This window comes from Saimiri boliviensis, chromosome 19 (genome assembly GCF_048565385.1).
Source record: "Saimiri boliviensis isolate mSaiBol1 chromosome 19, mSaiBol1.pri, whole genome shotgun sequence".
Taxonomy (NCBI): domain Eukaryota; kingdom Metazoa; phylum Chordata; class Mammalia; order Primates; family Cebidae; genus Saimiri; species Saimiri boliviensis.
In genome coordinates, this window is record NC_133467.1 from 34675631 (window position 1) to 34702716 (window position 27086).

The window sequence follows — 27086 nt, forward strand, 5'->3', positions numbered from 1 at the left end:
ATGAACAGGAGGATGCAGTCACTGTGTGGTGCCGTGTGTGTGTGTGTGGTGCCGTGTGTGTGTGTGTGGTGCCGTGTGTGTGTGTGTGTGTGTGGTGCCGTGTGTGTGTGTGTGTGGTGCCGTGTGTGTGTGTGTGTGTGGTGCCATGTGTGTGGTGCCGTGTGTGTGTGTGTGTGTGGTGCCCTGTGTGTGTGTGTGTGTGGTGCCGTGTGTGTGTGTGTGGCGCCGTGTGTGTGTGGCGCCATGTGTGTGTGGCGCTGTGTGTGTGTGTGTGTGGTGCTGTGTGTGTGTGTGTGGTGCCGTGTGTGTGTGGCGCCATGTGTGTGTGGCGCTGTGTGTGTGTGTGTGTGTGTGGTGCCGTGTGTGTGTGTGTGGCGCCGTGTGTGTGTGTGTGGCGCCATGTGTGTGTGGCGCTGTGTGTGTGTGTGTGGTGCCGTGTGTGTGTGTGGCGCCGTGTGTGTGTGTGGCGCCATGTGTGTGTGGTGCCGTGTGTGTGTGTGTGGTGCCCTGTGTGTGTGTGTGTGGTGCCGTGTGTGTGTGGTGCCCTGTGTGTGTGTGTGTGTGTGTGGTGCCGTGTGTGTGTGTGGTGCCGTGTGTGTGTGTGTGTGGTGCCCTGTGTGTGTGTGTGTGTGGTGCCGTGTGTGTGTGTGTGTGTGTGGTGCCCTGTGTGTGTGTGTGGTGCCGTGTGTGTGTGTGGCGCTGTGTGTGTGTGTGTGTGGTGCCGTGTGTGTGTGTGTGGCGCCATGTGTGTGTGGCGCTGTGTGTGTGTGTGTGTGTGGTGCCGTGTGTGTGTTTGTGGCGCCGTGTGTGTGTGTGGCGCCATGTGTGTGTGGTGCTGTGTGTGTGTGTGTGTGCACGCGCACCTCGCCGCCATGCATGCCCGAGAATCTGCTCTTCAGTACACAAAGCGCCATCCACCAACAAAGACACCACAGCAGCCAGGGTAGAAACAACTAGTGTATTGATTTGGGGAGGAGAGAAGGGGTGCAGATGGGAAACGGGGAGGCAAGGGTTCTTTAGTGTTCGCCAAAACCACTGCCACACCCCTCTACCCCGTCTCTTGCCTTCCTTCTCTGCGGCGGGCGCCAGCAGGCTCTCACCCCTTCCAGTGACCTCCCTCTCCCTCCTCCTAGCACCCCACTTGGCTTCAACCTCCAGTGACTGCACAGAGCCCACCTAGGCTCTAAAGCTAGGGAAGGCAGCTCAAACTCACCTTTCTTCTCCCTTCTTCTACCTCCCACCTCATTCCCATCTCTTGTCTAAATAAAATACAGAAAAGCAAGCACAGCTGGTACCTGGGAGAATGGCATCACCCCGGGGTTGGGGGCAGGGTGGGGACTGGGGGCGGGGCAGGCAGAGGGACCTCAGCCAGGTATTGTGGAATCGCGGGAGGCCAGGGCCAGGGGCCGCTCAGGCCATCCTCTCTCTTCTTCTCCCTCTCTCTCCCTCTCAGAGGCTGGCCTGGCAGTGGGCCCTGCCATCCAGAGGGGCTGGCGGAGAAGCCTCCATGCCTGCCTCTCAGGCACCATGTCACGGGGTCCCCGGGGTGGGGGTGGCAGCCAGGGCGGGAAAGCAGAAACTAGCCTCTACAAAAGCACTCCTTTCCCTTGGCTTCTAGAGGAAGCCCTCTTTGGTTTTAAGGCAGATGTGGAGTCTCCTGGAAGCAGGGGAAAGGAAGGGAGGAGAAATTAGGATGGAGATAGATGCTTTTTTTTTTTTTTTTTGCTTGTGTTTTTCCTTCAGTATAAAACCACTGTAGAAAATATCTTCTCTTAGAAAAAAAAAAAATACAGAAGAAAAAAACCAAAGGCATATTTTTCTTTGGCTTCAAGTCCCCTCCCATGCGGTGCAGGGCAGGGGGTGGGCATGGGTGAGGAGGAAGCATGCCTCCACCCCCACCCTTGCCCGGCAGGTCCCAGATTACATGATGGTGCAGTTCTGGGGGCTCTAAGAGAGAAGAGAGAGGAGAGAGGTGTGAGCAGCAGGGCCTGGCCTGGATCCTCCCTTCCCCGGTCCCTAGAAGGGAGGTAGTGTCTCCCCTATCCCTCACACTCCAGCCCTGCCCCTGCCCTCCAGTCTGGGGCTCAGACAAGAGGGGCAGGATGCAGGGGTGGGCTGCCTAGGCCTCAGGCTGTGGGGAGGAGGCTCCCACTCCCCCGGGCTGCGGAAGAGAAGGCGGGCTCTCCCCCCTGCGAGGCCGCCTCATCCTACCCCTCAATGACCAGGGACCCGCCTGCAGGGCTTCGGAGACAAAGCAGAGACAACTCACCTGGGTTCGGGGTCTGGAGTTGCCCAGGAGGTAGGAGCGGGTGACCAGGTGGTCCCCGAAGCTGCCACCCCCACTGCCCCCCACACTGCGGTAGCTGCGAGTGACCGTGACACTGGAGGCAGAAGAGCCAGAGGAGATGGATCCGCCCACCTGGGCTCCTGAGCTGCTGGCAGACGCCTTGTCGGCAGGCTGCCCGCAGGTCCCGCACAGCACGGTGCGCGAGCGCAGGTTGTACTCAGCGGGGTCCCCCGAGCTGCTGCAGTGGGAGCCCTGGGGAGGGAGACAAGGCTCAGGCGGGACGGCGAGTCTGGGACTGACCACTCAGGCCCAACACCCAGGCCCTGGGCTCTTGCAGGCTCCAGCCACCAGGCAGGAAGGTGGGGTTCTGTGCCCAAGGAGCCAGCGGGCAACAGGGGTTTGGGAGGCCAGGGGCTGGGAGGAGGGGAAGGAAGACGAGACATAGGAGAAGGCTCAGGAAGACTTGGGGACAGAGAACCAGAGCGGCGACTCTGACTCTGTTCCAGCCACTCTGAGCTTAAAAGGAAAGGAAGAGAGAAAGGGAGCATGCTTCTAGGGCGGCAGGCATGCACTATTAATTGGAGGCGGGGCAGGAATGAGAGAGAACATTCTTGCAGGAAAAATGAGGGAAGTGAGAGGATATGCATGCAACAGGAGTGGGGGAGAGAGGCAGGGCGGGCATGCCCCACGTCTGTCCTCCCGTCCCCTTCCCAGGAGACAAATCCAGACCCTTGTCCACTGCTCCCACAGGAATATTCCATGGCATCAGAAAGTTCCCACTCCCTTCCTTACCAGAGTAGGGCACCCAGACACCTGGGTTCCCTGTTCAAGGTATAGGGAGGAGAGAGAAGAAAGGCCAGGCCAGCGAGTGAAGTTCCAAAACATTCTTTAATGAAAAGATTTTTGGCACGGAAGGCTGGGGAGAGGCTGCCCCCAGGCCTGGCTGGGTGGTCCCAGTGCAGGCTCGGCCTCAGCGGCGGCTGCCACTCACGTGGTGGTGATGGAGCAGGTCATCTCCATCCTCATCCTCGTCGTCCTCAACCACAGTCACCGAGCGCACCAGCTTGCGCATGGCCACCTCCTGGCAGGGACACGGGACCAGGCCCGAGGGTCAGGGCCAGGGAAGGGATGTGCAGCATGTGTACCCCGGTGACCACCTGCAGCTTTCCTTCTGCCCTTTGTCCGGCCTGCTGCTTACTCTGCCCTCTGCGATGACGGAGCTAAGGGGCTCATTTCCACCCCAGAGGGACACTGTCGAGCTCTCCGGGTAGGAGTATGACTCTGCTTTAGCCATCCCCACTCACTGTCTAACTTCCACCCCGCATGCTGTTGGGAAGCATCTTTTGGTTTGTCTACTGGCTGGGGACATCTGGGGCCTGCACCACCAGAGAGCGCTAGAAAGGGGCCCTGAATCGGTAAACTTGGGTTGGGGGCAGCTGGCTCCGACGTTGGCCACTAGGGGGAGCCTCGTCTCGGAAGCAGCCCGGCCCGGGCATACGTACTTCCCCAGTGGAGTTGATGAGAGCCGTGCGCAGGCTGTTCCCGCAGCCCCAGGTGTTCTGTGCCTTCCACACCAGGTCGGTAGGGGGGCTATGGGTGGCCCCAGCGCCTGCAGCCCAGATCTGGAGAGGAGGGATTAGAAAAGGACACTGACTCTAGTGCTCCCATCGCCACCCAGGGCCTCCCCGGAGTCCCAAGCGCCGCGCCACTCACCGTCACCACCTGCCCAGCCTTCAGGGTGAACTTCGGTGGGAAGCGGTAAGTCAGCAAGGGATCATCTCCATTCTGGCGCTTGATCTGCCAGTTGCCCATGGACTGGTCCTGCCGGGAAGATAGAGAAGAGGGAGGTGGGGGAGGCTCACCCAAGCTCTTGGGTGTATCTTGGCCTTTCCTTCCATCTACACCTACCCCTGTCCCTGCCCTTCCCCCTGGGGATAACAGCCATGATCTGTGGACACATACGCAGCGCCAGGCACACAGATACCTTATCTGTCATCTTCCTGACAACTCAAAGACTTAGGGATCATTATTCATCCCATTTAACGGATGAGGAAACTGACCCTCTGAAAGGTTAAATAACCTGTTCAAGATCTCACAGCCAAAGAGTCCAGGAGCCAGGCCTGGGACTAGAGTGTGGAGGAGATGTACAGGCTCACCCTGGTCCACCCTCTGAGGGGAGGGATGTTCCTCTCTCCACACGCCATCCCTCTGTTTGCCACTCTCTCCCTGATGCAGCCGTATCCCCTGAGACCCTGACCCGAAGCCTACCTCGTTGGACTTATTGCGCAGCCGGACGAACTTGCCGTCCTCGTCCACCTCCTCCACAGCCACGCGCCCGCTAGTGCGTGCGTGCTGCGAGAAGCTGCTGCGGCTCTCGGTGGACTCCAGCTTGCGCTTTTTGGTGATGCTGCCCGTACCCTGTGTCTGGGACGAGTGGGAGGAAGCACGGCCGCGGCTCCGCTGGGAGGTGGGGCTGGGGGACAGGCGTAGCCTAGGGAGAGGGAGGCCAAGTGGGGGTCTGGTCAGGGCCGGTGGCCGGCCAGAGGCCACCGCCGCCACCTCCCCGACACCTCCCCAGCTCACCTCTCCTCCTCGCCCTCCAGGAGCTTGCGGTAGGCATGGATCTCCATGTCCAGAGCCAGCTTGATGTCCAGCAGCTCCTGGTACTCATCCAGCTGCTGCTGCATCCTTGCCCGCATTTCGGCCATCTCCCGCTCCTTTTCCGCCAGCAGCCGCCGGCTGGTGTCCCGCTCACGGGCCAGCGAGTCCTCCAGGTCTCGAAGCTTCGCCTCCTTGGCTGCCAGCTGGGGAGGAGGGGGTGGGGGGGCTTGGTGAGCTCCCAAGGGCCCCAAGTATGGAGGAAGAGGGACATGGCTACCCTCTCCAGAATCTGCAATCAGAGGCTTCCCCAGAGCCCATCACAAGCTCTAAACATAGTCTTGGCTGGCAACTGGGAAGTCCTTCCCCTTGTCTAACTGAACTCTCTCACTCTGAAGCTAGACCCTTTTTCTCCCATCACAGATGGCACAGCCAGCTAGAATAATACTGATGCTTTTAACACCTCACATTGCAGAGTCTTACGGCAACTCTGAGTTAGTGAGATTAAGAACAGCTTCCATTTCCGAATGGGAAAATCAAAGCCCTGAGAAGTGAAGGCAAGGTAAGAGCACAGAAGCAGCACACAGGCCAGCTGACGCCGCATCCAGTGACCCTTCTCTGTAGTCCTGGGGACATGTTTCGTCCCTGTCCTCCTCAGGAACACCCTCCCCACAACCCGGCCCCGAGCTTCCGGCCTGCATCCTGCCCAGACTCCAGGCCCCTGGCGGGAGGGGTGAGGTGGGGTATCACCTGCTTCTGCAGCTGGCTGAGCTGGGCGGACAGGCTGTCGATGCGGATGCGGGACTGCTGCAGCTCCTCGTGGGCGGCCCCCACCAGGTTGCTGTTCCTCTCAGCAGACTGCCGGGCATTGTCCAGCTGCAGGGGACGACACAAGGTGAGGACTGTGATGACCAAGAGGGTGGAGGGACAGGCCTGAGCTGGGCATCACTGCCACAGCCTTGGGTCCTGGGCCGCCCTGAGCTCCCCGTCACCCTCTGCCTCATCCTCCCGGTGCGACAGCCCAGCGTGGGCAAGCCCAGGGTTCAGGGCTGCTGCGGGCAGAGGCAGCGAGGGAACCCGGGGAGAGCGGGCACCTTGGCGGAGTAAGTCTTCTCCAGCTCCTTCTTGTACTGCTCCACCTGGTCCTCATGCTGGGCCCTCAGCTCCTGCAGGGCGTCCGCCAGCCGGCTCTCAAACTCACGCTGCTTCCCGTTGTCAATCTCCACCAGCCGGGTCTCGTGGCGGCGCTTGGTCTCACGCAGCTCCTGGAAGGGTGGGAGCAAGGACCCAGAAACCAAGGTTAGTTCCTGGGAGACCAAGACCCAGGGGCCGGGCTCCCTGCCCAGCTCTACCCCATGAGCCACTGCCAGCCCCACTTTAACCTGGGAGCTGGGTGCTGGCCAGGCCCAACTCCCTGTCTGCTAGGGCAAGGAACTCGGGGAGGCGAGCTCTGCATGAAGCTGGTCCCCGCAGCCCGAGCCTGTCATCCCCCAGCCCCATCTCTGGCCTGCGAAGCACAGTCCCCACCTCGCTGTAGATGTTCTTCTGGAAGTCCAGTTCCTCCTTCAGGGTCTGCAGCCTGTTCTCAGCATCCACCCGCCGCAGCATCTCATCCTGAAGCTGCTTCTTGGCCTCACCCAGCGCTGCCTCAAGCTGTGAGGAGGCATGTGGAGGTCAGGAAAAGGGGGTCACAGAACACAAGGACCGGAATGAAGCTGAGAGGTGGGCTGCTGCCCGTGCACCCCTTTATACATGTGGAAACAGGTCCGGGGAAGGAGGGCCTTGGGTGGCTGCAGAGGTCAGAGCATCCACTCACTCCCTCTCGGGAGCTACTGTGCTAAGAAAGCAAAGCTACGTGTAACACAAAAAAGTAGCCGGGCATGGTGGCACATGCCTGTAGTCCCAGCTACTCAGGAGGCCGAGGCATGAGAATCACCTGAAACTAGGGGGCGGAGGTTGCAAGGAGCTGAGATCGCACGGATGGACTCCAGCCTGGGTGACACAGTGAGACTCTGTCTCAAAAAAAACCAAACAAAAGAAAAGATATATGCCCCATAGCCACAGGACTCCCTTCTCTGGCACAACATAGCAACTGCTATAAAGGAGGTATGTGAGAAGTATCAAGGCGACATCAGAGAAGGAACCAAAGTATGCCCGGGGTGGTTGTGGGGGTCTCTGGGAAGGCATCTAAGAGGCTGAGACCCAAGGTTCAGGTAGCGGGGCCTACAGAGTTACTGTCGTGACTTCAAGGGCAGAAACAAGCATGGGCAGGCACAGGGATATGAAGGCATACGTATTCTGGGGTCTTTGGAAAGATCAGTGCTGCTGAAGCCTGAAGTATGGGGTGGGAAGGGATGGGAGAGGTAGCTGGGTCAGTAGGCAAGGGCTGAAGAGATGCCCTTACCTACCATGAAAAGAACCTGATGACGTTTGAGCAAGGAAGCACAAGGTGGCAGGCACCTGTAATCCCAGCTACTCAGGAGGCTGAGGCAGGAGAATTGCTTGCTTGCTTGCACCCTGGAGGCGGAGGTTGCAGTGAGCCAAGAACATGTCATTGCACTCCAACCTGGGTGACAAGAGTGAAACTCTGTCTCCAAAAAACAAACAAACAAACAAAAAAAAACACCAAAAAGAAAGCACAAGCTGATCTAGGCATGGTGGCTCATGCCTATAATCCCAGCATTTTGGGAGGCTGAGGCAGGAGGATCTCTTGACGCCAGGAGGTCAAGACCAGCCTGGACAACATAGAGAGAACATGTCTATGTTCTAATAAAAAGAAGGCAAGGAAGCAGCGACTGACCAGGAAGGGCTGGGGGAAGGGCAGAGCTGGGAGGCAGGAGATCAGACCCAGGAGGAAGGTGGCCCAACCTTGGTCCGGTGATCGACCTGCTGGCTTCTCCGGGTCTCTCCCTGTTATACTGTGGTAGCAGGGCCTGGGAAAGGAGAGCACCCAGGATGGAAACTTGGCCACTGACTCGAATCCTGGCCCTGCTGTGAACAGATGAGACTGTGAAATTAGGAACAAACTGCTTCTGATTCCGAGCTCTTTCTTAATTATTTTATTTTTTTGAGACAGAGTCTCACTCTGTCACCTGGACTGGAGTACAGTGACCCGATCTTGGCTCACTGCAACATCTACCTCCCAAGTTCAAGCGATTCTCCTGCCTCAGGCTCCCAAGTAGCTGGGATTACTGGTGCCTACCGCCACACCCAGCTAATTTTTGTAATTTTAGTAGAGATGGGGTTTCGCCAGGCTGGTCTTGAACTCCTAAACCCAGGCGATCCACCCGCCTCTGCCTCCCAAAGTGCTGGGATTACAGGCATGAGTCACTGTGCCCAGCTTTTTTGTTTTTTTGTGATGGAGTTTCATTCTTGTTGCCCAGGCTGGAGTGCAATGACACAATCTCAGCTCACTGCAACCTCTGATCCCGGGTTCAAATGATTTTCCTGCCTCAGCTTCCCAAGTAGCTGGGACTATCGGTGTGCATCACCACACCCAGTTAATTTTGTATTTTTAGTAGAGATGGGGTTTCACCATGTTGGTCAGACTGGTCTTGAACTCCTGACCTCTAATGATCCACCCGCCTCAGCCTCCCAAAGTGCTGGGATTACAGGCATGAGCCACCGCACCTGGCCCAATTCCTAGCTTTTAACATGATAAATTGGAGGAGAGTGTTTCGAAAGTAAAGGCCACTATATATACAGAAAGCATTGGTAACACATCTCCCATACGTAATTAGCCATCCACTTCTGATAATGGCCTCAACAGATGATCCACTCCATTCCTCCTTTCCTCCAGAGAGATCACAAGCTGTCTATAGGAGGGCCAGACTGGGAGGGATCTAGGGCTGGGTACAGTTCATTTCAAAGTTAAGTAGAAATGGCTTGTAGATTCTCTTATTTTATGTATTTATTTATCTAGACAGGGTTTCCCTCTGTCACCCAGGCTGGAGTGCAGTGGTGCAATCACAGCTCACTGCATCCTTGACCTCTCAGGTTGAGGCCATCCTCCTGCCTCAGCCTCCTAAGTAGCTGGGACTGTAGGTGTGCACCACCATGCCCAGCCAATTTCTTTAAATTTTTATTTTCTAGAGATGGGGTCTCACTGTGTTGCCCAGGCTGGTCTCAAACTCCTGGGCTCAAGCAATCCTGCCTCCTTGGTCTCCCAAAGTGCTGGGATTACAGGCATGAGCCACCACACCTGGACTCAATTATTTTAAATTCACTCTGCGAGATCCGACGGGTGGCCAAATTAGGATAAGATGTGGCCATGCCAGGAGTGGTGGCTCACACCCGTAATCCCAACACTTTGGGAGGCTGAGGCAGGCAGACCACAAAGTCAAGAGATTGAGACCATCCTGACCAACATGGTGAAACCCCATCTCTACTAAAAATATAAATAATAGCTGGGCATGGTGGTATGTGCCTGTAGTCCCAGCTACTCAGGAGGCTGAGGCAAGAGAATGGCTTGAACCCGGGAAGCAGAGGTTTCAGTGAGTCAAGATGGCACCATTGCATTCCAGCCTGGTGACCAGGCGAGACTCTGTCTCAAAAAGAAAAAAAAAAAAAAATGTGGCCTCAGTGGGTGAAATGACTCTAGGACAGGTGAATGGCTCTGAACTCGGGTGACAGGTCAGACCAGGCACCTCCTGAGGGAGGCCCTAGGTAGAAGAGTGAGTGTACAGGTGTTAGGTGGGGCCATGGCCGAGCCCTGCAGGGTGGCCTCACCTTGGCCACCTGGCCCCGAAGATCATGCAGCTCGCCCTCCAGCGTGCGCTTCTCACTGAGAGCAGTGCTCAGTGCGGCCTCCTTGGAGTTGAGCAGAGCCTCCAGGTCCTTCAGCCGGGCCTGAGCAGCCAGCAGATCACCCTCCTTCTTGGTATTGCTAAAGAAGAGAGGGGAGGGTGGGTTTAAGAAAAGGAGTCTGCATACCTAGACATCGCCAGGCTCCCCAGAGGTAGCCACGGGGGCTGGCGCTGCTGTTCCCACAACTACCAGGAGAGGGCACCCTTGCATTAGGTTGGTTTCCATCTGCTTGCCTCTGGGGCTGGGCTCCCACCTCCCCAGGGTCCCTGCTTCTCCACCCCGCCCATGACTCAAGGTTCAGGAACGTGCCTGGGGCCAACGGCAGAGCGCTACCCCATGATATGAATGCTTTTCCCTCTTTCTCCTCCCATTCTTTCCCAAACAGACAGGGGTACCTTTGTCTCCTGCCCCTTCCCACACAGGGCCTTAGCTTTCTCCCTGGACCCCACCCACTTCCCTTTGGCCAAGCTTCCCTCCCTCCGAGGAGGAGCCCGACGACTAAGCTCGTAGCCACGAGTCCCACACGTCCCTAAGACTTCTTGGTCTGGGCCCCAAAGGCGCTTGCTAGTCTCCTCTCCTAGTCCCTTTTACACACGTGGGACTGCGGGCAAGGAAAGTCTGGTTAGAGCTCAGAGGGACCTCGGACAAGGACAGCCACGGACAATATTGATCTTTTCCTTTCTCAGGACCCAGTCTGGGTGCCCTGATCTGCACCGAACAGAGGGGTCCCTGCGTCCCTCCCTCCTGCCTCATCCGCACCCTGGGAGAAGGCTGAGTCCTACCCATCTAGCACAACCTCAGCATCTGCTCCAGATGTGGCTCCCAGGCCTCCAGGTCCATCTGGGCCCCAGCTTTATGTCTCCCTGGTCCCCAAAGTAGGTAAAGCTTTAGCTATGACCAATGGAACAGCGCCGTCTCTGCCACCTCTCTCACCTTCTCTGGGTCCCTGATTATTTTTGCTAGTGGAGTAGAGAAACAGAGGAGTCTTATTTTCTTTCTTTCTTTCTTTTTTTAAGGTTCTTTCCTCCAATGACATAGCTTTTTTTTTTTTTTTTTTTTTTTTTTTGAGATGGAGTGTTCTCTTGTTGCCCAGGCTGGAGCGCAATGGCGCGATCTTGGCTCACCACAACCTCCGCCTCCCTGGTTTAAGTGATTCTCCTGCCTCAGCCTCCCGAGTAGCTGGAAGTACGGATATGTGCCACCATGCCTGGCTAATTTTGTATTTTTAGTAGAGATGGGGTTTCTCCATGTTGGTCAGGCTGGTCTCGAACTCCCAACCTCAGGTGATCCACCCACCTGAGCTTCCCAAAGCGCTGGGATTACAGGCGTGAGCCACCGCGCCCGGCCTGAGTCCTATTTTCTTTAAAACCTCCAGAGAACACAGGCACTGTCTAGACGTTACAATCCTTTCACAAACATAGGGTACGAGAAAGCAGTAGACCCAGGGAGCAGAAAGAGCCGAGGGACCCGGTTGCAGTTGCCATCTGTAACTCATCAGCGCTTAAGCACGAGCCCACCACAGCAGATGGAAAAAAGGAAAAGCAAGCGTGGGCAGGAGGAACAGTCTATCCTGGAGAGGAGAAAGGCGGCCCTGCCAGCATTCTTCTCCTGCCACAAAGCCCTAAACTCCGAGAGGCCCAGCAATTCACTCTGGAGAGGGAGAGCAAAGGCCAGACTTGCAGAAGCTCTGGAGGACAAGACCAGGCAGTGTTCTGCCATCAGCTTAGGAGAGTTCAGAAAAAGGAGTTTCCCCCCACCTCCCTCTACCAGGCAGGGAGGAAGATAAAGTGACGCCCAGAGGGGCAGGGGAAGGACGTGAAAAGCCAGAGGGAGCTCCCCAGGTCTGCACCCTTGCTCAGCCCAGGCCTCCGGCCACACCTCAGAACAAGTTGTTTAACGCAACTGTGTCTGTCTCCTGCAAAAAAGGGGCCCTTCCAGAACCAGAGAATGTATTCCCTCCTCCGTCGCAGTCAGAAAAGCTAAAAATAAAGTCAAAACCCAGCTCAGGTTTTGGCTGCCATCCGGCCCAGCCCCTGGCTGGGAGCACAGCCCCAACTTTCCATGACTTCAGAACTTTTCCGAAGCTGAAGAGCTGCAGGGGGAGGAGGGAGAACGAAGCAAAACCCCTGGTAAAGTGAAGTGGCTGGGGCAGACTTAGATTCGGAGCTCCTTGGGCCGACTCCCAGGCTGGCTGGGGCTTCCCAGAAGAGGCCTCACTACCCTGGAGGCTAACAGCTGCAGCTGGCTGTTCTGGGGGCTCTCCGGATTTAGAGAACTAGAAAGAGCTTAGAGTTGGTTCAGCTCAACCCTCTCCCTGATATAGATGAGGAAACTGAGGTGCAGAGGAGGAAGGTGAATGGCCTGGTGTCAGCTACTGCAAACCAGCAGCGGCATTCCGGCCAATTCTGGCTGCTGATCTAGGGTTCCCGCTCCTCCACCTCTGCCTTCCTAAGCCACAAGTTCCAGAGAGAACAGAGAAGCCAGGAGGAGGAAGAGGACAGACACTATGGCCCAAAACGTTCCCCTGACCAGCCAGCCTGAGCCGAAAGAAGCTGGAAGGCGATGGATGGTTTCGGAAGATGTCTCAAGGGCATCTCTTCCCTGGTCCTGCCTCCCCAGCCTCCTTAGGTGCTAGGAGGAATTCCAGGAGTTCCCCCTGGTAACAGGCTTTCCTTGCCAGTGCCTGGCAGACACTGACTGAGGAAAAGAGAGATGCCTGGTCCCTGTGCCCTGCAAGCTTACGGGCTGATGAGCACACAAGTTTTTCCTTGTCTAACCTCCACTTTCTGCTGCTCACAAAAGTGATGGTGGTGGTGATAATAATAATATAATAGCAAACACTTTTGTAGAACTTATTAGGTACCAAGCACAGCTCTAAATATTACAGAGTTAACTCATGTCATCTTCACAGCTACCCTATGCTAGAGGTGCTATTCCTGTGTAATTGAGGAAATAGGCATGGAAAGCTATGTCCAGGGTCCCACAGCAAGGAGACAGGGGAGCTGGAAATCGATGCTATACCACTTTGGCACAAGCCACAGTATATGGTCTCCAAAGAAAGTAAGGGGGCTGGCCAGGGGTGGTGGCTCACGTCTGTAATTCCAGCACTGTGGGAGGCTGAGGCGGGTAGATCACGAGATCGGGAGTTCAAGACCAGCCTGACCAACACGGTGAACCCTCGCCTTTACTAAAAATACAAAAATTAGCTGGGCATGGTGGTACTCACCTGTAGTCCCAGCTGCTAGGGAGGCTGAGGCAGGAGAATCGCCTGAACCCGGGAGGCAGAGGTTGCAGTGAGCCAAAATCATGCCACTGCACTCCAGCCTGGGCAACAGAGCAAGACTCTGTCTCAAAAAAAAAAAAAAAAATTAGCCGGGTGTGGTGGTTCACATCTGTAGTCCCAGATACTTGGGAGGCTGAGGCATGAGAATTGCTTGAACTTGGGAGGCAGAGGAGGTTGTAGTGAGCTGAGATTGTGCCACTGCACCCTAGCCTGGGTGACAGAGTGAGACTCTGTCTCAAAAAAAAAAACCAATCAAAATGTATAGCTGGGTGTGGTGGCATGCGCCTATAGTCCCAGCTACTTAGGAAGCTGAGGTGGGAGGACCACTTGAACTCCGGAGGTGGAGGCTGCAGTGAGCCGAGACCGTGCCGCTGCACTCCAGCCTGGGTGACAGAGCAAGACTCCATCTCAAAAAAAAAAAAAAAAAAAAGAAAGTAAGGGGGCTATTTCTCTTTCCCTCGTGGAGGTTTTGACTAGCACTGCAAAGAGAGATTAAAGGACTGAGACACACCCTGAAGATGAGAGAAACCACGAGCAGAGAGGGAAGCGAGAAGGAACCTTTGTGGTTTTCTTAGGCGTGGTGGGGAGCTCCCATCTTCAGGGAAGAAGCCACTATCAGCCATGGGCTCATGACTCAGACCTCGGGAGCTCTGTGGCCAGGGAGCCACACGCACACCCCAAGAGATGGCTAGGGGTACAGCAGAGCCCAGTATCTTTCCTCCCCCCTCCCTTAGCCTCCTGCCCCCACCCCCAGTGCCATTTCCTTCCTAGGAGGGGTCCTGAGACCTAGCAGGGACCAAAGTAGACCCTGACCAGGCATTCAGCCCCAGGGTGGTGGTGCAGCCCAGTCCACTGGGGGTTATCGGGAAAGCTGGGCACATGCTGGGTTGGCAGGGAGGACAGGGTGGGGCAGGCCAGAGGAGCTGGGAAGGGTGGGAAACTGGGCCCCTCAGGTGACTCATGCTCAGGCACACAATACCCGGGCAGGGGTCGGGAAATCCTCTAGTGCTCACAGGGGAGACCCTGGCTTCGCCTGCGTCCTGCCCCAGGCCGGGTGCCGTGCCAGGAGAGCGCCAGCCCTTTCCCTTGCATCCTCCAGGTTCCCCAAGCACAGGAGTGGCGGCATCCCAGTGGCCTCGTGAGGCAAGAAGGGCTGGGCATCCTGTTTCTAACTCTTCCCATCACTGGCAAATCTGATCTCAGACAGAGGGAAGAGAGGGGATGCGGAGAGGAGGAGAGCAGAGAGAAAAAGAATAAGGTGGGAATGAGAGTTGGCACTTGCAAGCGTGACCCAAGGCAGGGGTCTGCGGGGCTGTGGCTGGCGGGGCAAGGAAGCCTGGCTCCCGGGCAGCAGCAGGCCTGGGCCCTTGGAGCTGTTTTGGGGAAGAAAGTCACCGGCACAGCAAAGGGGCTGGGTGGGCACCGGGCCAGGCGCTGACCCGCCCGCTGAGTCACCCTGCTCAGCCCAGCTCCGACGCCAGATATGGAAGCCAGGGCCGGCCGCAGGCCTGTTTGGGCCCGGTTGCTGGGAGCAACGTGCTAGGCCCGGAGGGAGAGGCTTCCATTTCCTCTCCCAGTCTGGGGGAGAAGCAAGAGGGACAGACACTGGGGCTGAAAATAAGAAGTGGGTCTCTCAAAAGGAGAATAAAAGAAAAAAAAGAAAAGAAAAAGAAGTGGGAGGGAAAGACAAAGGGGTGGAGGAGCTGGCTCAGCCCTGCAGGGACTCCTTAGACCCCCCCCCCCAGTCGCCGGCAGCCCTGCTCACCAGCCCTCGGAGTTCCCCATCTCCAGGCAGCACACAGGAAGGGAGCACAAGAGCAGAGGGTCTCTGCGCCCCTGGGCGTTTCCTGTCTCCCAGGGAACGTCGCCCCCTGTGGCTGGGTGGGTCCACGGAGTCCACCCTGGTGGCAAATGCTCTCCTGTATCCTCCTGGCATCGATTTTTTAAAACTTTAATTAACCATTTTTTCATTTTATTATTATTAGTATTTTGAGACGGAGTCTCGCCCTGTCACCCAGGCCCGAGTGCAGTGGTGCGATCTCAGCGCGCTCAACCTCCGCCTCCCAGGCTTGCATCCTTTTCGTGCCTCAGCCTCCCGAGTAGCTGGGATTACAGGCATGTGCCACCACGCCTGGCTAATTTTTGTATTTTTAGTAGAGATGTGGTTTCACAATGTTGGTCAGGCTGGTCTCAAATTCTCGACCTCAGGTGATCTACCTTCCTCGGCCTCCCAAAGTGCTGGGATTACAGGCATGAGCCACCGCGTCCAGCACCTATTACTATTTTTGAGACAGTCTTGCTTTGTTGCCCAGGCTGGAGTGCAGTGGTGCAATCTTGGCTCACTGCAACCTCCACCTTGGGTTCAAGCAATTCTCGTGCCTCAGCCTCCCAAATAGCTGGGATTACAGGCACGTGCCACCGCACCCAGCTAATTTTTGCCATTTTTAGTAGGGACAGGGTTCACTACATTGGCCAGGCTGGTCTCAAACTCCTGGCCTCACATGATCCTCCTGCTTCGGGCTCCCAAAGTACTGGGATTACAGTCATGAATCGCCACACCCAGCCCCTCCTGGGCACCTAGACCTCTGCCCACGCTGATTTCCTGCCAAGTGATGGGGTGTCTCCCGCTGCCACCCCAATCCAGCCTACATGTTCCTACCACCCCTCCTTTTGTTCCAGCGACTCCTCCTACTGCAATATATCCTCCTTCCCTCTGTCCCTCCCTCCATTCACCCAAAACCTCCCTACCCCTCACCCTGCTTGAGCCTGTCTCAGCTCTGCCCTGCTGATTTCAGCCAGTTTTCTACCTGTCGGGTCTCAGGGCTTTTTCTGTGTCCCCCAAACACCCTGAGACTAGATGGTTTACACGCTCAAGACTTCTAGAGGAACCTTCACCTGAACCAACTCCTGTACTTTTACAGGGGGAAACTAAGGCCTGGAGAAGGGAAGGCTCAGGCACAAAAAACCTGCCCCGAGGTCACCCAAGGACACTCACAGCAGACTGATGCAAAACATAGAAAATGGCACAATGCACACAGACGCTGCAGAGTAACACAGAGAGGCCCAGCAAGACAGCCTGCGAAGTGTGTCTGCCTCTGTTTCGCTTGCTGGGAGATACCCCAGGCAGAGTGGCACGGAGGCCTAGTGAAACTGCCAGTCCCACCCACCCTCAAATATACACATACCCACACCTCTGTGTGCGGCCAGCCATGAGGTTTGATAGCCCCCACGCACTCCCGAGAGTAACCACTGCTTGGTTTCTTGGCTGGTCTGTGGGTCTGCAGCCACTCTCAGGTAAGGGCAGGATGTGGGGACTTCCCCTCCCTGGCATTTGAGGCACTATCCCTCTCTGAAAAGGAGACCTTAAAGAGAGGAAGTGATGGGGACAGCTGTTCCAGGGACTTAGAAGCCTCTTGAGCCTTCCCCAAACCCCAACCTGTGAAGTTGTGAATATTGTACACCTCAAAAGCCCACAGTAGGCGCCCCAGGATGGAACACCCTGACCTCCTCACGATGCCACGTGCCCCACGGCAGGCATGGCTCTGCTTCCACACGCTTCCCTTGGGCGTGACACCCGCCAAATACGCCCAGGGCCTGAGGCCCCTCAGATCCCCTCCCAGAGCCACCAGGCTCCCAGCTGTCCTCCGCTAAGACAAAGCCAGGTCTTAATTCCAGGCAGAGGGAGGGGCTGAAGTGGGGAGAACTGAGGCTGAGAGGGCGACAGGCGGCCTGGTGACATGTTCAGACGCAACTCCGGCAGAAGCGCTGTGCCTGGCAGGTGGCCAGGCCTGAGTCACAGCTGCTGGGCGTATCAACGTGGCATTGTACAGAGGCAGGAGAAGCCTGGGGCCAGAGGCCAGGGCACTGGGGTCCTGGACAGTGGGCGGCTGGCTTCCTCACCAGCTGCCCCCAGCAAGGTCTCCTGCCAAGCTCCACTCTCCTTCTTCCTGGGCTCTCTCTCCAGAAGTCATTCCTGTGTTGTCACAAAAATGCAGGGGTGGGGCCTGGGGACAGAGCAGAAGCAGCAGAGGCATGGAGGAAGGAGGGATGACTTAAGAAGACAGCAGAATATCCTAAAGGGGGAGGGAGGAGGCCAGTGACCAAAAGGAGGGACATTTAGGGGATTCCCTTCACAAGAAGCCAGTTCAGCAGCTCCTTAACTCTCCATGTGGTGACACATAGTTTTTAACCCTGAGGACACTGGGAGAGAGTGGGAGCCACACCTCAAGGTCAGGAGAAGTGGGGGAGGGCCTAGGCTGTCTGGTCTCACTGCATTCCAGCTCTAGCCTCAGAAGACACAGCTCTCTCCCAGCCGGCAGAAGGTGGCCACGGCAGAAGGTGGCCGCGTTAGAGCTTTAGGAAGAAGGGGGAGCCTTGGTGACCCCAGATAGCCTCCTCTCCACTCCCAGAACCTAGACCCCTTAAAATGTCCAGCTCCCCTGAGCCAGCCCTAAAGGGACTCATGTGTCCTATCCCCCTTCCATTTGTCCCCATCAAATCCAGACCACTGTCCTTGCAGCAACTTAAATGCAGTTGCTTAAAGGCCAGCCGCCAGCCTCTGCTTCCCTAACTGGACAAGCCTAGGGTCTCTGTCCACTCTCCACTCTGCCCTCTACTGTGACTCAGCGCCCCTGCCGGGCCTGGGATTCCAGCCAGAATTATTCCTGGCTTCGGCAGGCAGGATTCTGGCTTCCTCTCTCACAACTATCGGGGAGGCAGGGGTGAAGGGAGGACTCCCCTTCTCAAGCCCTATCCCCTTCCTTAAGGGATTGGTAGGGGCCAAGACCTCGTCCCAGCCCAGCCACAGGTTGGGGGAGCCAGTATGGGTGCCGGAAGGGTAGAAGGTGGGCAGCCCAAGGTCAGCGTGCCCCTCCCCCGGGTTCCAGGCACTGTTGGCTCATCCCGGCCAGCTCTAAGGTAAGAGTCCTGCCTCTCCTAGGCCGTCCGTCACCCTTGCCCCCAACACCGGTCAATAGGAGTCGTTCATGTGCCAAGTCTCCCTTTCCTGCTTTATAGAAGGAGAGGCATTGAAACGGGTTGTCCTTTCTTAGTAGCAATGAAAACAAAGCATACGCCAAGAGAGTAATGTCATAATTTAACCATTTCTAACAAACTTTCATGGGAAAATAGAGAAACGTGATAGTATTTTTAATTCCGCAGCTTGTGGGAAACGTTTTTCCTTTTCTTTTTTTTTTTTTTTTTTTTTTTTTCTATTTTTTGAGAGAGTTTCCTCTTGCTGCCCAGGCTGGAGTGCAATGGCACGATTTCGGCTCACTGCAACCTCTGCCACCCGGGTTCAAGCGACTCTCCTGTCTCAGCCTCCCAAGTAGCTAGGATTACAGGCATGTGCCACCATGCCCGGCTTTTTTTTTTTTTTTTTTGAGACGGAGTCTTACTCTGTTGCCAGGCTGGAGTGAAGTGGCGTCATCTTGGCTCACTGCAACCTCTGCCTCCTGGGTTCAAGTGATTCTCCTGCCTCAGACTCCAGAGCAGCTGGGACTACAGATAACTACTACCAAGTCCAGCTAATTTTTATATTTTTAGTTGAGACAAGGTTTCACCATGTTGGCCAGGATAGTCTTGATCTCTTGACCTCAGGTTATCTGCCTGCCTCAGCCTCCCAAAATGCTGGGATTACAGGTATGAGCCACAGCGCCCCGCCTTAATTTTGCATTTTTAGTAGAGACAGGGTTTCTCCGTGTTGGTCAGGCTGGTCTGGAACTCCTGACTTCAAGTAATCCACCTGCCTCGGCCTCCCAGAGTGCTGGGATTATAAGCATGAGCCACTGTGCCTGGCCACTTGTGGGAAACATTTCTATTGAGAACTGCATTGGCTATTAACGATTTTCATATTATTTATATTTGATTTTTACTATTAATAGCTTGGTATCTTAGAGGACTGTTTCTCACTTTATGGGTCACTGTACTACTTTGGAACCTAAAAGTTCTCTGGAGACTTTCTGTTCCAATCCCTTTCTTCCATAGCTTAGGAAAGCCAGAGAGGGGTGGTGATTTCTCAAGGTCACACAGCAATTTAGTGAAAGGGCCACACCCAGAACTAAGGGCACCAAGGGCCAGGGTATCCACTATATCACACTGCTTGTCATTTTGTTGGTGGACCACCTTGCTCCAGATGGAGTCTCGTTCTGTTGCCCTGGCTGAAGTGCAGTGGCACAATCTTGGCTCACTGCAACATCTGCCTCCCTGGTTCAAGGAATTCTCCTGCCTTAGCCTCCCAAGTAGCTGGGATGACAGGCGCCCACCACCATATCTGGCTAATTTTTGTATTTTTAGTAGAGACAGGGTTTCACCATGTTGGCCAGGCTGGTCTCGAACTCCTGACCTAAAGTGATATATTCGCCTTGGCCTCCCCAAGTGCTGGGATTACAGGTGTGAGCCACTGTGCCCGGCTTCCCTGGCCCCTTATTGAGGGATAAGAGACCCTGCAATCTTCCAAAGATCTCCAAGAATATTAGAGCTTGGCCTGTATTCAGCACACTGGGAGTCCAAAGAGGTGAGAATGGAATGAACTGTGCCCTCGTGTCTGGGCCTCTGAAGACTTGGTCTTGGCTGCTGCAGCTGCTAGAGGTGGCGAGGGGCTGGGGAGGAGGGAGGTGAGGGGGAGGACAGCAGAAACCACAGCTGGTAGGTGAAGAGATCGCCTACCAGTTGTCTGCCCAGCTGTCCCAGGCTTCAGCACAGACACTAAGCTACTGAATCACTGGTGGGGTGGGACTGGGAGTGGGGGCAATGGGCACATTCACGCAAGGGTAAGTCTCAGAATCCTGGAGGCCAGGGGACGTGCGAGCAAGGGCACCAATAGTGGGAAGGTAATAGGGGGTCCTAGTGAGGAATTATTCTCTCTTTTGTTTCTCTTGGGCTCTTTAAGTACTTCTCATCCCCCAGGTTTAGCGGCACCATTTTTCTTTCCCTTTGAATCAGAATGTAAATTTGGGCCCAGGCGAGGTGGTTCTCGCCTATAATCACAGCACTTTGGGAAGTCAAGGCGTGTGGATTGCTTAAGCCCAGGAGTTCAAGAACAGCCTGGGTAAACATGGTGAAACCCTGTCTCTACTAAAAACAGAAAAATTAGCTGGGTGAGTGGCACGTGCCTGTAGTCTCAGCTACTTGGGAGGCTGAGGTGGGAGGATCACTTGAGCCTGGGAGGTAGAGGTTGCTGTAAGCCAAGATTGTGCTACTGCACTCTAGCCTGGCCGCAGAGTGAGACTCTGTCTCAAAAAAAAAAAAAAAAAAAAGAATGTGGATTCGGCAGTGGAGGGTTGGCGAGGTAACACCAGGAGGCCTTGGATAAGGCCCAGAGCTCATGCTTCCTCAAAGTTCTCCAACCCCATCAATCTAATGGGCCTGCCAAAGGGCACAGCCTCCTTTCAATCCAGGTAGACAGTTTCCATGACAAGTATCAAGATAGTCTCAAAACAAGAAATCACCTGCCTCCCAGAGTTCTGACCATCTCAGATAGGTGGGCTGGCGGGGGTCCTGGGTCTTTCCAGGTAGAGGCTGTGGCAGAGGCTATTAATCATATGTTAACAGGCCCTGCAGGACAGCGTAATTTTTGTTTTTTTTTCTTTTTCAGAGACAGGGTCTTTCTCTGTCTCCCAGGCTGGAGTGCAGTAGTGCAGACATAGTTCACAATAGCCTTACACTCCTGGTTTCAAGTGATCCTTCCGCCTCAGCTTCGCAAGCAGCTGGAACTGCAGGCGTTGACCGGCTGTCTTTTTGTACCGAAGGGGGTCTTGCTATGTTGACCAGCTGGTCTCAAACTCATGGCCTCAAGTGATCCTCCAGCCTTAGCTTCCCAAAACTCTGGGATTACTGGAATCAGCCACCAAGTATGGCCATAGAACATTAAGGTGTCACTGGCCCCAGAGTAGAATTTCCAGGCTGCAGAAGTGAACCTCAGCCACCTGGCTTCACCTTGCCTCACCCTCTAGATCCTTCCTCCAACCTGTCCTCCAAGCTAGAGAAGTTAGCCTCAATGGTAAGAGCACCCAACTGGAAGTCACAAGGCCTGTGCTCAAGTGCTGACCTAGCACCCCCTTACTGCGTGACATGGGACAAGCCTCTGTGCCTCTGTGGCCTTTGCTGTTGTTGTCTTGCTCAGAGCCTACATGAACCTGAGCCTGCATCTCCCTGCCTGTCTGCACTGGGGCTGCAACAGTGGGCAATCCAGGAAGTTATCGAGTACCAGGGCCTCACTGGGGTGGAAGCAGCGCTTCTGCTTTGTGGGTCTGGGATCTCCCCACTTCTGACTCAGCCTTCCTCCATCAGTTTCACATGGGAAGGCACAGACCCTGGCACTATCCTGCAGCCCAACCCATAACTCTGAACTCATCTCTGGATTCTAATTACTTGTGCATGTTGCCTGTCCAGAGAGCTATGGTTCCAGACACCACCAGAGGGTCTAAGGAAAGAGCCAGACAAGGGACTCCAGGATGCAATGGGAAGGGGGACAGAAGATGCAGACATTCAGACCACCACTCCTGCCTTTAAGACATCTGCTGTCTCCACCCTGTCTCCTGCTGTCTCCTGAAAAGCCACCAAGGTGGGAGGGAGGGGGGCAGCATCTGAGTCATCCACCCAGCTGTCTTGCCTGGGGTGGGGCCCAGCTGCAAGCCTGGACCCCAGACAGGCTTTCCTGGTGCTTTCAACCTTGTCTGTCTGCCTGCACTTGGGTATCCAAATCCCTTGGGCTCCAGACTAAAAAGACACAGAGGATGCAGGGTGGGGTGTGGGAGAGAGAGAGACCAGGTATGGTAGCTCGTGCCTGTAATCCCAGCACTTTGGGAGGATAAGGCAGCTGGATTGCTTGAGCCCAGGAGTTTGAGACCAGCCTGGACAACATGGTGAAACCCCATCTCTACAAAAAAAATATAAAAGTTAGCTGGGCGTAGTAGCACACACCTTTAATCCTAGCTACTCAGGAGCCTGGGGTCGGAGAATCACCTGAGCCTGGGAGGTTGAGGTTACAGTGAGTTGTGATCACACCACTGCATTCCACCCTGGGCAGCAGAACAAGACCCTGTCTCAAAAAAAGAAGAGAGAGAGTATTGGGGAAAGGGGTTTCTTCTTGGACCCTATAATCCAGCCCAACAGAGGGAGCTCCAAACTCCTGAGTGTGGTTGAAGTACCCAGGCTGGGTCAAAAACTGCTAGAGTCTTACAGACAACTCTCCATCCCAACTCCAAATCTGGCCTTGAACTCTGAGCTCTAATTAAACATTAAACCAGACAACATCTCCTCTCTAGGCTTTGGTGGGAGGGGTTGGGAAAATACCTTTTTTCCTCTCCCAAATTCTTTTTCTTTTTTCTTTTTAAAGACAGGGTTTCACCATGTTGGCTAGGCTGGTCTTGAACTCCTGACCTCAAGTGATCTGCCCGCCTCAGCCTCCCAAAGTGCTGAGATTACAGGCGTGAGCCACCGCACCTGGCCTCCTCTCCGGAATTCTTTACCCATTTCTCTACCTCACCCTGAGCACAGCAGACCCAATAGGAAGTGACCAATCCTGGCTCCTCCTACGGTGGACAGAGAAGAGGACAGACACCCCAGTCTGAGTCCCCTTTGTCTTCACCCCACTTTCCATCGGCATGGGATCCAGGTGTACAAATCCACCTCTCCTTTCCGGAAGCCCAGCCTTCCCAGCCAGGATCAGTGGGGGAGAACAGAGACAGGTGGCTAAATATAACAAGTACACACACCACCCCCGCCCTGCCCTACGTGTGCACATACCGGCCTGGTGTCCCAGGCCTGGACAGCTGCACTAGGAGGCAGAGGAGACAAACTGGCATGGCTGGGTAAGCAAGAGACTATAGAATCCACTCAACCTGTTTCCCGATCAAAGTTTTCACCACAAAACTGCTAACAATGTCCTTCACAGGGCTTCGGTAGTTGAGTGGACTAGTTTAGAATGCAACGAGTTCTCTGGGGCACCCCCTTCCTTGTTTCTTATCTGTCTTGCTAACTAAATTGTTCATATCACTAATAGAAAAAAGACAGGTCTGGGGCCAGGCCTGGTGGCTCATGCCTGTAGTCTCAGTGCTTTGGGAGGCTGAGGCAGGAGGATTGCTTGAGGCTAGAACTTCGTGGCCAGCTGAGCAACATAGCAAGTTTCCATCTTTACAAACAAAATGAAGAAAAAAAAAAATTAGCTGAGCATGGTGGTGCCTGCCCTTAGTCTCAGCTACTGGGGAAGCTGAGCCAGGAGGATCACTTGAGCCTAGGAGGAGTTCTAGGCTGCAGCAAGTTACAACTGCACCATTGCGCTCTTGCCTGAGCAACAGGGCTCTGAAAAATACAATAAAAATAAAGAAAAGGGCTGGACATAGTGGCTCATGCCTGTAATTCGAGCACTTTGGAGACCAAGGCGGGCGGATCACCTGAGGTCGGGAGTTCAAGACCACCTTGACCAACATGGTGAAACCCCGTCTTAAAAAAAAAAAAAAAGAAAGAAAGAAAAGGACAGGTGTGGTCTCTTTCAGCAGAAATACAGTTTGAGGCTGGGCACAGTGGCTCAAGCCCTGTAATCCCAGCACTTTGGGAGGCTGAGGCAGGAGAATTGCTTGAACCCAGGAATTCAAGACCAGCATGGGCAACATGGCAAAACCCCATCTCTACAAAAGAATACAAAAACATTAGCTGTGGGTAGTGGTGCCTGCCCAGCTACTCAGGAGGCTGAGGTGGAAGGATGGCTTGAGCCAGGAAGGTGGAGGCTGCAGTGAGACATGCCCTTGCCGCTGCACTCCAGCCTGGGTAACAGAGTGAGACCCTGTCTAAAGAAAAAAAGAAGCCAGGCATAGTGACTCATGCTTGTAATCCTAGCACTTTGGGAGGCTGAGGTGGGCAGATCGCTTGAGGTCGGGAGTTCGAGACCCACCTGGCCAACATGGTGAAACCCCATCTCCACTAAAAATACAAAAATTAGCTGGGTGTGCTGGCAGGTGCCTCTAATCCCAGCTACTTGGGAGGCTGAGGTAGGATGTAGGAGCATTGCTTGAACTCAGGAGGTAGGGGTTGTAGGGAGCCAAGATCACACCACTATACTCCAGCCTGGGAAACAGAGCGAGACTCCATCTCAAAAAAAAAAAAAAAAAAAAAAAAAAAAAAAAAAATCCAAAAAAACAAAATAAAAGTTGAGCCTGTCTTCCTACACACAACTTCATGGATTCTTCAGAAAGAAGGGCAATGGATCTGCCACACCCACCACAACTAGCAAAGGGTAGAACGACCACAGAATGCATAGAGGGGTTCTGAGAAGAGCCGAAGTCTGGAGTAGATGGTATCAAGGGAGAGAAGAAGAGTCAGAGCCAACAGCGCTTTATGGATCTCCAAGCACCCTTGGTGCTCTTGGCCTGGGTCTGAATAGAGAAAGGGAGAGCGAGGAGAAGGGAACCAAATTTTGTGGGGGGCTGGCAGAGGAGGGCCTATACTTCCAAGCTCCCAAAGGCTTTTTTAGAAAAGAAGGTGGAGTTGAGTAGGGTGGGGTAGGGTGGGGCAGGAGTGGGTGAAGTGGGAGTGGCCTGAAGCTTCCAACGGCTGGATTTCAAAAATGTCATTGTATTCCAGCACTTTAATAAGGCAAAGATCAAAACGTCAGCAGCTGAGAGGATGGGCCACAGCAAAGACTGCTTGGCCTGGCTGGGAAAATGAGAGTGGCAAGGAGGAAAGGACAGTGCCCCTAACCCTCGAAGACACTGGGCAGAGGGCCAAGGGAGGAGTGCTGCCAGACCTGGGCATAACACAACTTCCTGAGCTGGGAGCCTCTGCCCTCTGTCTCCCTCCCTCCCTTGCATTCCTGGGCCAAGCAGGCCAAGGGCTGTGGGAGCTGCGGGGGAGCCAATCTCCCATCTCCCAGAGCTGTTTTGGTGGGCCTGTCAGAGCCCAGGGAAGGTCCCAGACACGCAGAGTGAGGGAGAGCTTCCCAACCCTTAGAACTCAGGGCAAGGTCATGCCGAGGGAGGCCACCGCCAAGCCCATGGAGGGGAAAAGGGGGACTGCCCTGCTTTCCTGACCTCTCTCCAACACGCTGGACAGATGCCAGCTTGGGAGTTATGTCTTAGTGGGCATCATGTGTTCAGAGGCAGCTTGGGTAAAGCTGGCACAGTGCCAGGCCCACCAACAAAGTTCTAACAGGACCCTTTCTGCCACTCCAATGTGTCCGGCGTGCCCAAAGCTCTTGGATCTGACAGGGATAGTTTTGTTTTGCTCAAGCCCCTCCCCTAGGCTCCGAAGAGCTGGCTGATCCCACTGTGAATTCCTTATATCCCTCCGCCCTCTTCCAGAGACCTCTCCCCTCTCTGTCCTGTCTTGACAATTCCCTTAGACACTGGCCGTCACCCGTTGGGGGCAGTTCCGGGGAGGGAGGAGACTCTCTGGCCAAGTTATCGGCCTCCAGGCCCTCTCACTCCCTTCCTGCAGCCGGCCAGGGGAGCCGGCCCGCCGCCCTTTCCACTCCCCACCCCGCCCCGGGCACGCAGCCACCTGGGCGAACTCACCGTGCTTTCAGCTCCTTAAACTCCTCACGCACTTTGCTCAGCTCCAGCTGCAGCCGGGCGCGCTCCTTGGCCACTGAGTCGAGGGTCTTGCGGGCATCTCCGAGCTCGGCCTCGTAGGCGGCCTTGATGCCGGACACCTCGCGGCTGACCACCTCTTCAGACTCGGTGATGCGAAGGCGCAGCCCTGCGTTCTCCGTCTCCAGCGAGCGCACACGGTCGATGTAGACCGCCAAGCGATCATTGAGCTCCTGCAGGTCCTCCTTCTCCTGCAGCCGGGTGATGCGGGTGGGCGACAGCGGAGTGGAGCTGGCCTGCGCCCCGCTGCGGGTGGCGCGCCGCTGGGACGGGGTCTCCATGGCCGGCAGGGTGGCAGCGCTGCCCGCTGGGCAGGGGTCCCGGGAAGGGCGCGGGGCTAGGGCGGAAGGACAGAGACTGCTCGGGGTCGGAGTGCGCCGGCCGGCTGGCTGGCTGGCTGGCTGGCTGGCTCTCGGCTTGCTCCTGGCAGGCGCGGGGACGGGGCCGGGCGCTGTCGGACCTCGGGATCCGGGTTGGCTGGGGTAGGTGCGGCGCTCCCGCGAACACTGAGTCACCGGCGCCGGGGCAAAGGCTCTAATAGGTCCTCCTCTGAAGGGAGGATGGGCCTGCTCTTAAAGGGGCAGTCCCAGATCCACGGGGGTGGGGGCGCGGGTGTGCTGAGGGGGGGCAAGGACCGCAGGGCTGTGGCGAACCCGGGCCCCACCCTCTCCAGCGCTCTCCTAACTGCGTGAGGCTTAAGCTTCCCCTGTCTCGGCTTCTGCCTGCTCAGCACCTCGGGCTCCAAGCTTGCCCCCACTGCCTCAGACCTTCTGGCTAGAGGGCAGAGCCAGGGAGGGAGAGTGGGTGGGCAAAGGGTGGGGGAGAAAGAGAGGGAACTGGGTGCAAAGCAAGGGAGAGGGTCAGGCAGGGCTGGGAGCCAGGAAAGTGGGGGGAGGGTTGAGGCTGGTGCCCATCAATGTGACTCACCCTTGTTCCACCACTGGCTCCCCCTGCCCTCCCAGTAGTAATAGTGAGTCACCCCTTTCCCCCTCCACACGTGGGCAGGCCATTCAGTGTTGCATCTCATTGTGCCAGGAGTGGGGTGGAGAAGGAATGCCTGGGGACCCTGCGGGGAGCAAAGTTCTGGAACCTGAGTTCCTTTAAGCCCCCAATTTGGGGGCAGGGATCAAGGAGCTTGGGGTCCCTTTTTTCCTATCTTTTGCCCCAGTCTATCCCCCTTCAAAACCAAGCATTTGTTTTTAGACCCAAGCAACAAGCCGCAGTCCTCTAAGAATAGGAGTCAGGCACTGCCCCCTCCCATCTCCTGTCCCCTTCCTGGACCCAAGCAGCTGGAAAAGGAGCCTGCCTGGGTTCCTTCCTCCTTCAGTCCCTTTCTACTGCTTACCCCACCCAGTCAACTATTTTTTTCCCCCAGAACTGTACTTATTTTAATGGATAATTTAAAACAGATACCAGAGCTGTTCATGTATTCATTATGTTGCCAGGACATCAGGTCCCAGATTTCTGTGGTTCCCAGAGGGGCCTGAAAGGGGGAGCAGGGCTAGGGGCTGGACAGTCAATGTTGGGT

At 55.5% G+C, this 27086-nt stretch overlaps 1 protein-coding gene across 1 annotated transcript; it reads right to left on the reverse strand.

The window, feature by feature from the left end:
* Window positions 1-939: 939 nt before the first annotated feature.
* LMNA (lamin A/C) lies at window positions 940-26103 on the reverse strand. The gene is made up of 12 exons (XM_010348441.3): window positions 25484-26103; window positions 9614-9770; window positions 6413-6538; window positions 5980-6150; window positions 5636-5761; window positions 4871-5091; window positions 4556-4778; window positions 4001-4108; window positions 3790-3909; window positions 3279-3368; window positions 2270-2539; window positions 940-1947 (listed from the first exon to the last, which is right to left on the reverse strand). The coding sequence occupies exons 1-12, from the start codon at window positions 25837-25839 to the stop codon at window positions 1921-1923; spliced, it is 1995 nt and encodes a 664-aa protein (XP_010346743.1). The 5' UTR covers window positions 25840-26103; the 3' UTR covers window positions 940-1920.
* Between the last annotated feature and the right edge of the window lie 983 nt (window positions 26104-27086).

Excerpts from the sequence above, each read along its gene's own strand:
- LMNA (XM_010348441.3), bottom strand. The coding sequence starts at position 25,839 with ATGGAGACCCCGTCCCAGCGGCGCGCCACCCGCAGCGGGGCGCAGGCC. Across the intron at positions 6,151-6,412 it reads AGAAGAACATCTACAGCGAG|GAGCTGCGTGAGACCAAGCG; the intron begins GTGGGGACTGTG and ends CCACCCTTCCAG. Across the intron at positions 4,109-4,555 it reads TGCGCAATAAGTCCAACGAG|GACCAGTCCATGGGCAACTG; the intron begins GTAGGCTTCGGG and ends TCTTCCCGGCAG.